The sequence below is a fragment of the Leishmania martiniquensis genome, chromosome 30 (assembly GCF_017916325.1).
Source record: "Leishmania martiniquensis isolate LSCM1 chromosome 30, whole genome shotgun sequence".
NCBI lineage: Eukaryota > Euglenozoa > Kinetoplastea > Trypanosomatida > Trypanosomatidae > Leishmania > Leishmania martiniquensis.
In genome coordinates, this window is record NC_090165.1 from 638,046 (window position 1) to 651,837 (window position 13,792).

A 13,792-nucleotide genomic window follows, 5' to 3' on the forward strand; every position below is an offset into this window, starting at 1 on the left:
CTTTTCTTTCTGGTGTGGGCAGAGATGGAACAGGGATCTCCCAAAGAAAAAAGAGCGTCAATGTGTTAGACTTTCACCGCCCTGCTCAGCAGGCTTGGGGTGGAGCTGCGGGGTGCGCAGAGCGGGTATCAGCTACTGGTTGGCACCCTGGAAGGGTGGAACGGTGAGGCGTTGCTTGGCGAACATGCGTGGCGCACCGCGGAAGGCGCTGCTGACCCCTCCTTCCTGCTCCTCCCCTACCCTCCACCCATGTGGCACCCAATGCCAGGAGGCTGAGCTCAGTTCTACGTCATCGTGCGTGTCATGTGGAGGAGCGATTGGCCGCTGGCTGAACAAAAAGGATTTCGAGCCGCGCTGTTTGCCCTATCGCCCCCCCACCCCCCCCACTCAACCACCCACCCAGCTCTCACCTGCGAGCTGGCGTGTGTGCAGGTAGTGGTGGTGGGGCTGCTGTCCCGCGTTGAAGCGATCGTTCCTCCCTCCATTTCCTCCCCACTCCCCGTCGCTCTGCTTTACATCACCGTTTCTTATTGGTGTGCTCGCATTTGCGTGGCTCCTTCGACCTGAGGGGCATTCCATCTTCACGGGAGGAGCTCACCAGGTTTGCATAGGGTGACCGAAGCGACGAGGTCGCGCCTACGCAGCACACCGGTTCCCTAGCGGCTGTATGCTGTGGTGTGTGTACGCTAGTGCGCTTCTTTCCTTACACATACGTGCCTAGCGGGCAGCAAGCTCTCCGTGGCGCTGAAGGCGGTGAAACACCTCTTCGTTACTAACAGCATCCCCTCATCGGCAGCGTCACGGAGAACTGCCGCCGCGAGATCCGCTCGTGCGCGCCTTTCCCAGAGCCTTTTCGCTTCTTCATTATTTGTCTTCCTCTACGGGTCATGCACACAAACGTGCTGGAGCGCATCCGGGCATTGGAGGCAGACATAGAGCGCTGCATCGACTCAATCGTGCAGCAAGACCTGTTCGCCGCTTCCATTGAAAACGAGAGGCACCGTATTTTGCTCGACCATTTCACTCTACAGCAGGCCGGCATTGCCCGCAGCACCGCTGAGAAGCTGCTCGACGCATACTTGGACGAGGATGACATTGTGCAGGTTCGAAATGCATCGGCGGATGGCGCAGACGGCATCGCGGCGGCGATCAAGGAGTTCGAGGCAAGGATCGCAGACATCCGTGAGTATCACCACACTTACCGCGATCTGCCACCGGTAAAGAATGAGCTCGCCGTGCCTGAACCAAGGCTGCTGGATGATGTCTTCACCGTTCGTGAGCGCTACGGGGCCTGCTTCGACATGGACGCGCACTACAAACGCTACAGTGCGTTCATGGTGCATACCAAGACACTCGCTGAGGAGTGCGCGTCGGCCTCGGTGGAGGCGCAGAAGGAGGTGGCTCCGCTTCCGCCGTCCTCCGTTCTCAAGTGGTCGCCCATGTGGCCGGGCCGGCTGGACTACTTCAGCTTCACCAAGACTCTGCCGCAGCTGCTGCTGCACGAAGTCGAGGCACACCGCAAGATTGTGGGCTTTGCCCTCTACAAGTCCTTTGTTGCGGAGCTGCTCGCGTACCTGGAAGGCTTCTACCGTCGCATTCACCCTCTTAAGCCGAGTGCGTTGGAGCGTCTCATGACGGAGGTAGAGAGTGATGCAGAAAAGTACTGGGCGGACCTTGAGGAAGCCAAGGCGGAGGTGACGAGCGTCGCGGCAGCGGCGGCGGCAGGTGCGGCTGCACCCACAGAGGACGAGCAAGTCAATGTGCACGACGCAGAAGACGAGCAAGCGGAGAAGGATGTGGACAATGCAGTTGGATTGCTGTCAAAGGGAAAAGCTGCCGCCCCGGCGCGCATCGCGGTGGAGAACAAGGTCGCTTGTGGGTTAGCGATTCCGCCGTCGCTGCGGAAGCATGTCAAGAAGTTCAGCCTGTGGCCACTGCCGTTGGTAGAGCGACTTCTGCGAGACCTAGAGCAGGTGGACAGCACCCCCGGTGATGCCACCGCACCCACGTCTAAATACCCGTCGAGCCTCACCGAGGTGAAGATGGTGTGCGTGATGGAAGCCAAGGCGGCGGCTCTGTTGCAGTCGCTCCTCTACACCACCTTGGAGACGACCGATAAGACGCTGCGGCGCGACTACAGCCGCACGCTGGAGGAGCTGGAGAAGGACCGCGAGGTGGCGGAGGAGGAGTTTCTCGACTCGCTGAGTGAGGTGCGTAAGCACCTGGCAGACACGGTGGAGGGTACCGTGGCACATGCGGCGGAGTACAACTTGCGACTGGCGCTGGAGGACAGCAAAGGTGGCCGCCGCAGGCGCCACGGGGGGGCGAATGCCCCGGCGCCCGCGGTGTCCGCCCCGGCTGCACCAGAGCTGCCGCTGGAAAAGGAAGAGGATCAACTGATCGGTGAGAACGGAGAACCCATTCCCCGCTGGCTCGCGCAACTGCACCAGCTCGACAAATGTTTCCGCTGCGACGTGTGTGGTGGCACCATTTACAAAGGCCCCAAGGTCTTTCGCGAGCACTTTGGTGCGGAGCGTCATGCGGAAGGTCTTCGCCGCCTTGGCGTCGTGCAGCACCTCAAAAGCTACGAAGGTATCACCTCCATTCGGCAGGTAATCGAGATGCGTGAGCGGCTGGCCAGTGGAGAGAGCGGCTTTCGGAAGCGACTGCGAGACAACACCGACAACGAAGAAATTCAGGACGCTCGCGGCCATGTGGTGACAGCAAAGGAGTATCTGCGCTTGCAGCAGCGTCGACGTTGACCATCACAGATGAGCAGCTCCTTTCAAGAGCGGTGCGACAGCTAACAAGCGAAGGAAAAGAGGCAGTGCTGATGAAAGGGAGTGATGGTGCGATGGTTGTCAGGGTCCGTGCGGCATGGGTGGAGGTGCGCTTCTCCCGTTTCCTTCTCTCGAAAAGGTCGGTCAGTGGGCTGCCATCGCGATGGGATCGACCCCAACTGAAGTGACAAGGGGCACCGCCATTTCTGTGCGCGTACTCCGTGCATCGATGTTTCGTGCCTGTTTCGGCTGTTTTCGGGAGAGGGGTGATGGGCTGCGCGCTTCAGACGCAGTCTTAACGGAAAGAAATAGTTAGCCGACGCATCCCTTCAGGTCTGCTTGAGATATCGAGTAGGGAGGGAGGGAGGGGGAGTGCGGGGCTGCGCGGTTGGCGCGCAGGACTGTTCCGAGAGAGCAGGGGAAGGAAGGTCTGCGCGTGTGGCGTCGTGATGCCGAGGATATCAGGCACCGCCGCTGCCGCTGCAGCTACCGTATGAGCTCATTCATGTCTCTTGCACATCGAGGGTCGCTCCTGAACTGAAACCTTCTTCAGCGAGTGCCTTCAGCAGACCTTGTGAGCTGTCACACAGGGCCAATGCGGCGCCATCCTTCACTTTCTTCGGCATCCTTCTTTTCTTTGCTTTTTTTCTGTTTACTTGTCCCCTTATGCTTGGTCTCTCTTCTCCGTCTGTACCTCTTCCGTGTTGTCAGCATACCTCGGGTGCTGCCGTGTTCGCTCAGCTGTGTGCGCCTGCGCACGCTTAGGTATATGTGCTTCGTTACAGCCGATGAAACGGCTGCAGTGACTTCAAAAGACGTCCAAAGCCATCAGCTTCTTTTTCTTTCTTTGCGTCTTGAATCTTCTGCGCGCCCATGAGTCAGTCGTCATTGCCGTCTTCCAGCGCATCCGAGTGTGCGTCGGTGCCGCTATCGGACGGCAGCGGTGCTGCTCTTCATGTTTCGCCGTCACTACCAGTAGCCGATGACGACAACACTACCACAACTTTGATGGCGACCCCGTCCGTCGTCGCGTCCTTCTCGATCGACGGTGACGGTGGCGCCGGTGCGCCGCCTGTGTCGAGTGAGAGTGTGAGGCCTCTTGCGGTCTCTCTATCTGATTCTTCCGCCGTCACAGAGACGATGCTAGCGACTAATGATGGGCCGCATCAAGCTCCCGAAGCCCTGCCCAGGCTGCTGCGGCAGCCAAACATCGCCGCAAAGCTGTCACGCGGGTTGTCTGCGGACGTTGGTGTAACGGAATACGAAGGCGAGACTTGTGCACTGCCAACGACCCTGCCTGCGTCGGTCTCTCTCTCGTGTGACGATCCTGAAAGCCTGGGAGTGGCCGCACCATCGTTGCCGCCAAGGGCGTCGTCGTCGTCGGCGTCCTCTACTGAGGTTAGCGATCTGCCGACGTGGCAGCCCGGAGCCGCAAGCTCGCTTCCCTCAGCTGTGCCGGCTCCGTCGCCGGAGTCGTCGGCATTGCTCGTATCGACTGTCGCTGAGGGTGAAGTGTGCCACAGTGACATCTCTGACCTGTCTCCGACGGGCTTCTTGTCGACCGCCTCCGACTCTTTGTCTCTGTTGAGTCCGCAGGAGACAGCCGGCGAAACATGCATCGCCGCTTTTGGCTCTGCAGAGACGCCTGCTAGAGAGGAGCGCACGCATGTAGGCATTGTGCCGTATTCTGATGTTGCGGCCGCTTCACCGCTGATACACGAAGGTGTCGCGCCCTCGGTGGGCCAGGGTGCAGCCCATTCGCCCTCACCACCACCGACCCCCCATGTCATGTCCGCTAACACCTCAGAGGAAGGTAAGATGGCGGTGCACCTGCCACTGGCAGGGAATTTAGAGGCCGGCGTGTGCGGATGCAAAGTTCCTGTAGACGTGGCAGAAGCCCATGCCGCGCTTGGTGGCCTTCCGTTAACAGAGCTCTCCTGTTCTCTCAGCACCGTGGCCGCCAGCACGAACGGCAGCGACAGCCCTACGGTCGACGGCGGGCCGGCATCAGGGGTATCCACGAACGCGACGACGCCACCAGCGCGGCAGTCGGAGGCGACGGAGAAACTTACGTTGCCCGACGCCTCCGGCAGCGTAGAAATCGGTAGTGGCGGACAAGACGGGGATCAGGACGGCTTGAGGATCGCCGGTGCGGCGCCGCCGGCGACGGCGAAAGCCGCAAAGGCCCCATCCGCTTCACGGAAGCGTCGCCTAGTTGCGGTGGCGGGCCCCAACCGGCAGCCGCATCGCGCCGTCCGACGGACGGAGGGTGAGTGGAAGTCCGCCGAGGAAGCGGAGTCGACTTCTCCTTTAACCACGCGAACGGAGATCGGCAAGCGATCTGCATCGATCCAGGTACACGCACTGGCGGTGATGTCTTCCTCGCTGGGGGTGCGGGAAGGTGAGGGGCCGCACGAAGGAAAGAAGCTGAACGTGCCACGAAGGCGTGGGGAGGTGCACGGAGGAGAGGCCGGTGACGACGACCCTGGCGGTCTTGCAGCAGCAACGGAGCAGGAGGGACTCGCAGCGGGTGCGCAGAAGTGCGAGGGCCGCTCTGTGCCTGATGAATACGGAGAGGAGGCGGAACGAGCAAATGACCCGTCCCCACCGGACGCAACTATGGTTGTGAGTCCCGGCCACATAGATGCGATTGGCGGCGAACAGGGGCCTTTAGAGCTTCCACCACCGTCCCCCGCCGCGACAGGTGCGAGCGCAGCGACAGATACCACGGCCACCACTCCATCGCCAGTTCGCCACCTCACAACTGAGGCCTCCGCACCGAAGTCATCGGCGAGCAGCGCCAAGCTGAAGAAGAGCACGCGTGATGCGCCGCGTGCAGTAATAAAGGAGGCTGGCGCGCCTGCTCCTCTGTCGGCATCCTTAAAGCCAGTGCTGAACCTCGCCGGCGTCAATGTGCAGGCACTCCTTGCGGGGGGTGCCGACCCGCCTCCCCTTTACACACGGCGCCAGCGTCGCACACGTCGGAGGTCAGCCCTCGACGAGGACCACCCGCTGTTTGCTGAGCATCGAGACTTGTGGGAACACGACGCAACAGGTCGCATCTTACCCAGAGCGCCGTTTGCTAGCGATGCGGATGTCCTGAGCTCACTGACAGAGTGGACCGACTCACCCGCATTGGTGTACGCGCAGCTTCTGTGGCGCTACGCGCCTGCACCCTTTCTGAAGCTGGCGATACGTGACAGCGACACGACGCCGTATGCAAAGGTGGAACCAAAGGTGGAGTTCGGTACAAGCATGAAGGAAGAGAGGATGGAGTGACCGGCGGGGGGGGTACTTGGAAGGCTTTTATGCTGGCCGTATGCTGTACTCTGAGGGCAGAGTGCCCGTATGTCTGCGTGCTTCGCTGCGCCCCGAGTACACAGTCTCGTGCCTTCGTATCCGCTCTTGCTACCTTCTCCCTGGATGCAGAGCCGTTGCGGCGGGACAATATATGTGATCAGCGCACACGCGTTTTCTCTTTGGCCGTTGAAAGTGCCTCATGAATGGTATGCGCTTAGGAAAGATACACAGAAAAAATCTACTTGCTAACCGGCACGAACACTGGCAGCGACGCCGGATAGAGGCGCCATCCGTCACTGCGCTGTGCCGAGGCGGACGTTTCTCACAGTGGCGTCTGGCCGAGTACACGTTCCACCACGGCAGTGAGTGCCACGGAGTCCCAGTCACTCGTTTTCACATGTGGCACCTTCGCACCTACTTACTCCCGCACGCGCCTGCTGTAAAGAGGAGCAGTGGGCGCCGCCGCATGCGAACTGTTCTGAGACGGGCACTGCTCGCTACGCCTTCCACTCTCTGCTCCCCGCCACTCCCCCGCTGTGGTTCCTGACGTGCCCGCTCCCGCGACGACTCTGCTGCCGCGCGCCGCAATCCCGCCTGCCCGTGTTGGCTTCTTGGCTCTTCTCTGTCGTAGACAAAAGTGCAGAAGACGCGACAAACAAACAAACAAAAAGGGCATTGGCGCTCCCAACACGCCCGTCAGTGTCTCTCCTGACGTTTGGCGTTTTTTTCTTTTTTTTTTACCTTTCAAACATCAAAAGGCCTCTCGGTGGGCCGCCGTCACGTTGGCCATCGGCATCACTCGTGCTGTCCGTTTTCTGTATGTACAGCGGTCAGGCGTGCGTGGTAGAGAGACGTTGAAACAAAGAAAGGTGAGCGCCCAGTAGGCATGCCCTGCGACGGCGCTGATTACGGATTCCCCTTTCCCTTATCCTTTCAGCGGCCCCCCACTCGCCACTGCCGTTATCTGCCTTCTCCCCCTCTTTGCGTCCTCCAAGGGGTACTTTACTGCATCTGCTCGGCCTGCGCAACCGCCTACACACAAGTGATCCCCCGTCGCGTGTGTGTGTGTGTAGTTCAATCGTTCCAACTTTCGTGTTGGGGATCGCTTCCTTCTCTTGTGTTCTTGTTGCTCTCGAAGCTGACTTTCTGCCATATCTTTTTTACCTGGCGATATCTTTGCTGCTGCTTCCGCTGCTGTTGCTGCTGCTGCTGCTGCATCGTGCCTCCTTCTCTGAATCTTGGAGTGAGTTGCTCTTTCGCCTTGCTTCGGACGAGGTGAAGCGGAGGGGATCCTGTGACCACACAAGCCTGCTCATCCGCATTCAGACCTGTTGCTGCGTTGCGTAGTTTTATCCTCGCTGCTCTGTGTACTCGACATACCCTCACGCCCCCTGCTTTTCTTAAAGCAGTGCCAAAGGCTTTTTCGCCCTCCTCCCCCCTGTCTGTGTCTGTGTGTGTCTGTGCCCTCTCCCTCTCTGTTTTTTTTTTTTCACGCGTGTGAGTGTGTGTGTGTGTGTGTGGCTGGAGGTCTCCGTTCTTTAGTTTGCTAGTTTTCGCTCGTCTGTAGTTCAGTCGGGTGCGTGGCGCATGTATATCACTTCTCTACAGCGACCCGTGACTGCTGCTGCCCTTTTCTTTTGCCCGCAGCTCGTCTCGCCCTCTCTGTGCACAATCGCGAGCCTCTCCGTTTTAATTTCTTCCTCTCTTTCAGTTTACGCCCTTCCATTCGCGCCAACTCAATTTTTCTTCTTCCGATCCCTATCACTTTCAATTTTTCCCCTGTCACTTCTCCTTTTCTCTGCTGCACTCGCTTCACTCTTCTCCTCTCCCGTTGGCTTCTCGGCGTTTCATTTACCTTTACTTTCGCGTGGGCTTCCTCTGCTGTTTGCCGATTGCTATTTTTATCCGCTCGCTCCGTCTCTGTCTCTCTCTCACTCTCTCGTGTGTGTGTGTGTGTGCCGCTGCTGAGGCCGTCTGTGTGGATCGCTCATCTTTGGTTTCTTTACGATTATCTGTGCCCCTTTGCTGCTTATATATATATAGTTGTGGCCTGCTTGTTTGGGGTGCGTCTGCTGTTGCTCTTCGCTGTCTCTCTCTCTCCCGCCGTCGCTGCAACCGATTTTGTTCTCTTCAACGCCCCCATCGCTTTTCCCTTCTGTTTTGCTTCTCTTTTTCGTGTGTGTGTGCGTGTGTGTTGCACGTGTATAGCGGTGAGCTGCTCGTACTCCCTCGCCTACCACTCCGTGCCATTCGCTGTACAGCGGCGTTCGCTGATACTTGCTGGTCATGCGACGGCGGCTGTTCTCCGGAAGAGTGTCCTCTTCATCTACGCTTTTATTTGTGTGGTAGCTTTCATACCTCCTTTTTCTTCACACTGCTGCTGCTCCCCGTGCGGTTTCGCCGCTCACCTCCATTGTATACGGACATGCGCGGTCCGCTGACGGAATACTTCACTTTCCCTCGGGTTTTTCTCCTGTCTTGCTCCCGCCTTCGTTTGTCTGCTTGTTTCGATCTCTCTCTCTTCACCACCGGGTGCGACTGGCGAGGTTATCTAGAGCGCCACTGGACGCGGGCAACGTACACTGTCATCACGCACCTCTTTCGCCGCCCTCGCCTTTGCCCCTCCGCGCTGCTTCTCGCTTAGGCGTCTTCGCCACGTGTTACTCTATTTTGTTCCTGAGCTCGCACGCTGCCAGCTCCTCCCTTTTCGCTTGTGTTTCCGCATGTGCGTGTGCACGTGTATGCCGCGTATTATTTGCACGTCCCGTCACAGCTCATCTCTGCTCCCTTTTTCGTTATTGTTCTCTGTCCCCCCTTCCCCTCTCTCTCTCGTTGTCGTCTGACAGGGGTGCCCCACTGATTCGTTGCACCTCTCTCTCCCCTCATCACATAACCTTTGCGCTAGGGCTCACCGGGCTTTTCTTTTCACTGTTTCCGCTCTTGCGCGCGTCTTCTCACCTCCCCACGCCACCTTTTTCTGCTTTTCGTGTCCCTCGGCAGATCCGATTCCACAGCGTTCCACTCGTCCGAATCTCTCTCTGCGTTGCGGCGCTTTGCTCTCCCCCCTCCTCTCGTCGCCGTCGATTTTCTCTCTGCTCGACAGGAAGAGTCGTCGACGGTCACGGCCGATTACGAGAGGCGCTCGCGGAGAGCGCTGCGTTGCGGCGCGGCGCGAAGTACACTATTTACCTCCCCCTTTTGGTTGACGAAAAGTCCGCGCTCGCTTTGTTTTGACACACATCCGCCTTCAAACGCGACGCTTATTCGAACGCTCCTGCGATAGAGATCGTCTGTGTTCAGCGCCATGGACGACGCGGCCGCCGCAGCCACAGCAGTGGAAGCCGTCATCACCGGTCACTCATCCACCCCGCCGCCGGCCAACTGTCTCGGATCTGTGTGGATTGGCGTGTACGACCGTGTGAGTCATACGTGCTTTCGCGTCCGCGTTGAGGATCCGGTCTTCCTGTGCATCCTCAGCAGCGCGGTCGTTCCAGCTGCTGAGCCTGACGGCTCGCTTCCCTTTGAGATGCAGGAATTCGTCGAGTCTCTGGACGCGTACGAGCGAGAACGACTACGGCAAGCTTACGCAGCGCGGCGCGGGGCGAACAGCAGCAGCAGCATTGCAGCCATCAGCAGTGGCACGAATTCGGTGAGCAGCGGTGGCACCGTCGGCAGCGGAAGATGTGGCGCGCATGGTGACCTAGCCGTTGCAGCAGCGGCAAGCCCGTGTGGAGCTGGAGCAGCCGGACTCAGCCCCGGCGGCATGCACATCGGCGCCTCCGTCATTCCTTCCAGTGGCAACCTCAACAGTGGCGCGCCAGCCGGCGTACCAGCGCCGCGCACACTCGAAGAGACAATGCGCGAGACGCTGAGCGAAAACTCTGACTTCTTTTTTCGCGTGTCGAGTGTGGCGTATCACCTCGACCCGAGCAGTCAAGGCACCTCCTCCTGCACATCAGCCTCGGAAGGCGCGGCCTCTGGTGTGGGCGCCGGTACCCGCTCACCCAGCAGGGGCGAAGGCCTTGCGTCAGCGGCTGCAGATGGCGTCGCCTCTCTCCTCACAAACACTATCACCGCCGCCTCGACGACAGGGCCGCCGCCACGGCGCAACTACTCTGTACACAGCGGCTACAGTGCAGCTTTCCACTTTTGCGGCCGCCTCTTTGGGGGCGTTTACAGGGACCACTGCCGAGCGCTGGCGCAGAAGATCGCGTCCGGGTTTTCTGCCCTGCGCGTCGAGGACTGCGTAAAGTTTCGCAAGGCGGTTTGGTCGGGGTTTCACCTGAAAGCGCTTGAGCCGTACCGCTCCGGCGCCCGCTCCGAGTCCAACCTCGAGCTGCGCTGGGTGAGCGAGAAGATCAAGGATGACCAGCATCTTTTCCCTTCCCGAGGTGTGGCACGGCAACAACAGAGCTCGCAGGTGTCTCGCCTCGTCGACGCCACGCTGTCCTATGTCGCCAACGCGCGCCTTCGTGTGAAGCCGAGCGGCAGCTCTGGCGGTAACGTCAGCAGCAATACTAGTGCGAGTACCGGCGCAGGTACAGGTGGTGCTAGCGCTGCGGGCAGGGATGGAGGCCACGCCGCAGCTCGTGCGGATATCGGTGGCCACGCAGAGGAAAACGAGCTGAATACTTTCGGCCTCACGAAGCTATTGCACAATCCAAGCTGGCAGAAGGACGACGAGTCGTCCGACTCGTGCCCGAGCTGTGGACGTACCTTCATCAGCCTCTCGCGCCCCCTTGGCACCCGTGCACATCACTGCCGTAGCTGCGGCATACGCCTGTGTGTCCTGTGCATCACGAAGCGGGCCCACTACTCCTTCGCCAAGCTGACGAAGCCTGGCAGCTCCGACGAGGCGGAGGAGCGCCTGGTGTGTGACACCTGCTACAAAGAGTACGAAACTGTCAGTCAACTGCACTACCTCGGGGCCCTCTTCGCCTTTGCCGGACTAGGATTCAGCGACTTGGTGCTCTGCCGCACCGTGAACGAGCAGTGGCGCGAGGCGGCGGAGCTGTGCATCAGCGAGTATCGGCTGCTTCTACACAATTGCGACGCCGACTTGCACTCCGTCAAGACACCGGTCGGCATCCTGCTTCAGAACAGCCTCTTTCTCCTCCTCGGTGATGGCCCGACATCGTCCATCCCAGTCGTTCACCACCCCGAGGCGGCTTTGCTGCTGCTGAAGTTCATCGCAACGGAGAATCTGTGGGTGCCAGATGCGTCTTACTACTTCATTTGGCGCCTGAGCAGTGCTGTGCTGAATCGAGCAGACACGGTGCTGACACGTCTGCCCAGTCTCTCGTCCTCAGCTGCGTCGGCTATAGAGTCGAAACACCGCTCTTTCCATCTGCCAGTGGTGCCCAACTTCAGTCATTGGCACCTCTTCTGCACCGCTTTTTGCTCCAAGATCAGCTCGAGCTACTTCTTCGTCAAGTGCGCAGAGCTACTGTGCACCGCGCCAGCGAAGGTGTACGACGCCTACGTGGCTAGCGCTCTCGAGCGCATGACGCGCGTGTATCTGAGCACGACGCCGCTTTGGAAGCGACTCGCAGAGGCGAATCAGGCCACCGCCGCGGCCTTCGCTGGACGAGCGCCGTTGACAACTTCTGCAATGCAGCTTTCCATGCCGACGCTGTCCGACGTCACTGAGGGCCAAGTGGTCACGGTGTGGCTTCTGGACATGCTGCACAAGGATGCGCTCGTACCCGCGCAGCGCCGCCGCTTTCAGCAGCTGCTGGAGCACGTAATTCCGATCGTGGCGGGCTCGAGCCTATCGCTTGTCTTCATCATGCTCCTGTCGCTCCAATCCACTTACTCGTTCTACGGCTACGATGAAGACCTGTTCGGTCTGTGGCGGACGCGCATCATCGCGGAGGTGGGCCGGAAGGACTCCGTGGCGCGTGACCGCGTTGTGGCGACGCTGGACTTCTTTAACGAACTCGACCGGTTCTGCGCGCAAGCGTCCGTCGTGAGCCAGACGTCTATGGTGCGCTGGATCATTGCCTACTGCCGACGCGGTACACCAAGGGCATCCCCATCGACTATTGGAACGCCAGGCGCGGGGAGTACGCTGCCGGCGCGGCGAGACTACCAGCAATCCTACATTGATCTCCCACACCCCATTCTGAACCCGTTCAAGCCGCATATTGTCCTCAAGTCGATCCGCCTCTCCGGTGTGAAGGTGGCGCCGAACGCGGCGAGCAAGCCCACATGGCTGGCATTCAGCACCTGGTCAGCCGCCGAGCGCCGGGCGCACGACACCGCGACGGCGGTGAACGATTTTGGTGTGCACTCTGTGCCGACAGGGGGCTTGCCCGTGAGGCGATGCGACGATGAGCAAGAGAAGCACAGCGCTACGGCACAAGTATCTTGCTGTAGCAACAGTGTGCCTGCACCCGTCACGAGACCGGTAGCCGTGGCGATAGGCGCCTCGTCAGCGAGCGACGCTGCCCCTCCGTTGCAGGAATGCATGTTCCTCTACAAGCGTGAGAATGTTGAGCGAGATCAGCTCATGTGCATCTCATCCCGGTTGCTGCAGATGCTCCTCTCGAGCGAGATAGAAAACGCGGAGATGCTGGACTACAGTGTGCTGCCGCTTTCGTGCGATTCAGGCCTCATTGAGAAGGCCGAGGGGCGCGAGCTGTCGAACCTGGACAACATGGATATCACGAGCTACGTGCTCTACCGCGGCACGCAGGGCTGCATCAATTTTCTTGCCTCCGCAAAGCTGTTCCTTCTATTGAATTACATCTTCAGCATCGGCGACCGGCACAAGGGAAATGTGCTGATCGGCACGAACGGTGCGCTGCTGCACATCGATTTCCGCTTCATCTTTTCGGAGAAAACGTTCGTAGAGAAGCTGGCGCGCTCTACGGTGCGCATCGACGACGCCTTTCTGGCTGCCGTCGAGCAGTGCCAGCAGAGGCAGGGCGCGCGCACTGCCGGGCCCTCCGCAGCGGCATGCCCATCAAGCCCTCGAGGCGGCGCGGCGCCGCTAGGATCGCCTCGAACTGGCGGTCGTGTTACGCCTGCGAACACAGCCAGGGCACCAGAGCCCTCGTCCGCCGAAATCCGCGAGGCCTTCTTCAGCTCCGCGGCGGAGTGGTTCGTGCACGTGCGCCCCTTCGCTGCCGTCTTCTACGAGCTCTGGCTCTACGCTGTGCACCGCCACACGGTCCCGTACGACGACGCCGAGATGTTGAATATGCTGAATACGCTCTTCGACCGCCACGCGTCGCAGACGTCGAGTGCAAGCAAGTTCAGCACGACCATGAAGGCATCGGTGAATGTCTGCCGTCTCAAAGATGTGACGCACTCCAGTGCCGAGGTACTGCGTACCTTTGCCGACCAAGTCTCGCGGCGCGTCTCGGAAAGTGGGGCAGATGCGGTGAAGATGGTGGGGAGCTTTTGGAGTAGCTGGTGGTCGCGTGGGAGGTGATCATATAGAAGTGTTGTCCCCGTGCCCATTCACCCCGGGCGTGGGTCTTGGCCACAGATGAGGATTGGGAAAGAGGCGCATTCCTATTTTTTGTCTGTGTGCTTCTCGGTACAAGGGGGAGGGGGTCTGTGTATGTGCGTGTGTGTGTGGGGGGTGGGGGCACCACATTGGATACACCAAGTGCGAAGGGATGCAGAGTCGGGGACTATACCGCCCCACTTCTGCTCCTCACCTGGAGCACCTAGACTATCTTTGCCTTTGCATCTATTCGCCT

At 59.7% G+C, this 13,792-nt stretch overlaps 3 protein-coding genes across 3 annotated transcripts; all 3 read left to right on the forward strand.

Annotated features, from left to right (window-relative positions):
* Window positions 1–887: 887 nt before the first annotated feature.
* LSCM1_03799 (uncharacterized protein) lies at window positions 888–2,762 on the forward strand (the record flags this gene model as incomplete). Its single annotated transcript, XM_067321332.1, has 1 exon — window positions 888–2,762. One exon carries the CDS (start codon window positions 888–890, stop codon window positions 2,760–2,762), a length of 1,875 nt encoding a protein of 624 aa, XP_067176700.1.
* An 891-nt stretch (window positions 2,763–3,653) lies between these two features.
* LSCM1_03800 (uncharacterized protein) lies at window positions 3,654–6,059 on the forward strand (the record flags this gene model as incomplete). Its single annotated transcript, XM_067321333.1, has 1 exon — window positions 3,654–6,059. One exon carries the CDS (start codon window positions 3,654–3,656, stop codon window positions 6,057–6,059), a length of 2,406 nt encoding a protein of 801 aa, XP_067176701.1.
* A 3,325-nt stretch (window positions 6,060–9,384) lies between these two features.
* LSCM1_03801 (uncharacterized protein) lies at window positions 9,385–13,518 on the forward strand (the record flags this gene model as incomplete). The annotated part of the gene is made up of 1 exon (XM_067321334.1): window positions 9,385–13,518. One exon carries the CDS (start codon window positions 9,385–9,387, stop codon window positions 13,516–13,518), a length of 4,134 nt encoding a protein of 1,377 aa, XP_067176702.1.
* Window positions 13,519–13,792: the final 274 nt, after the last annotated feature.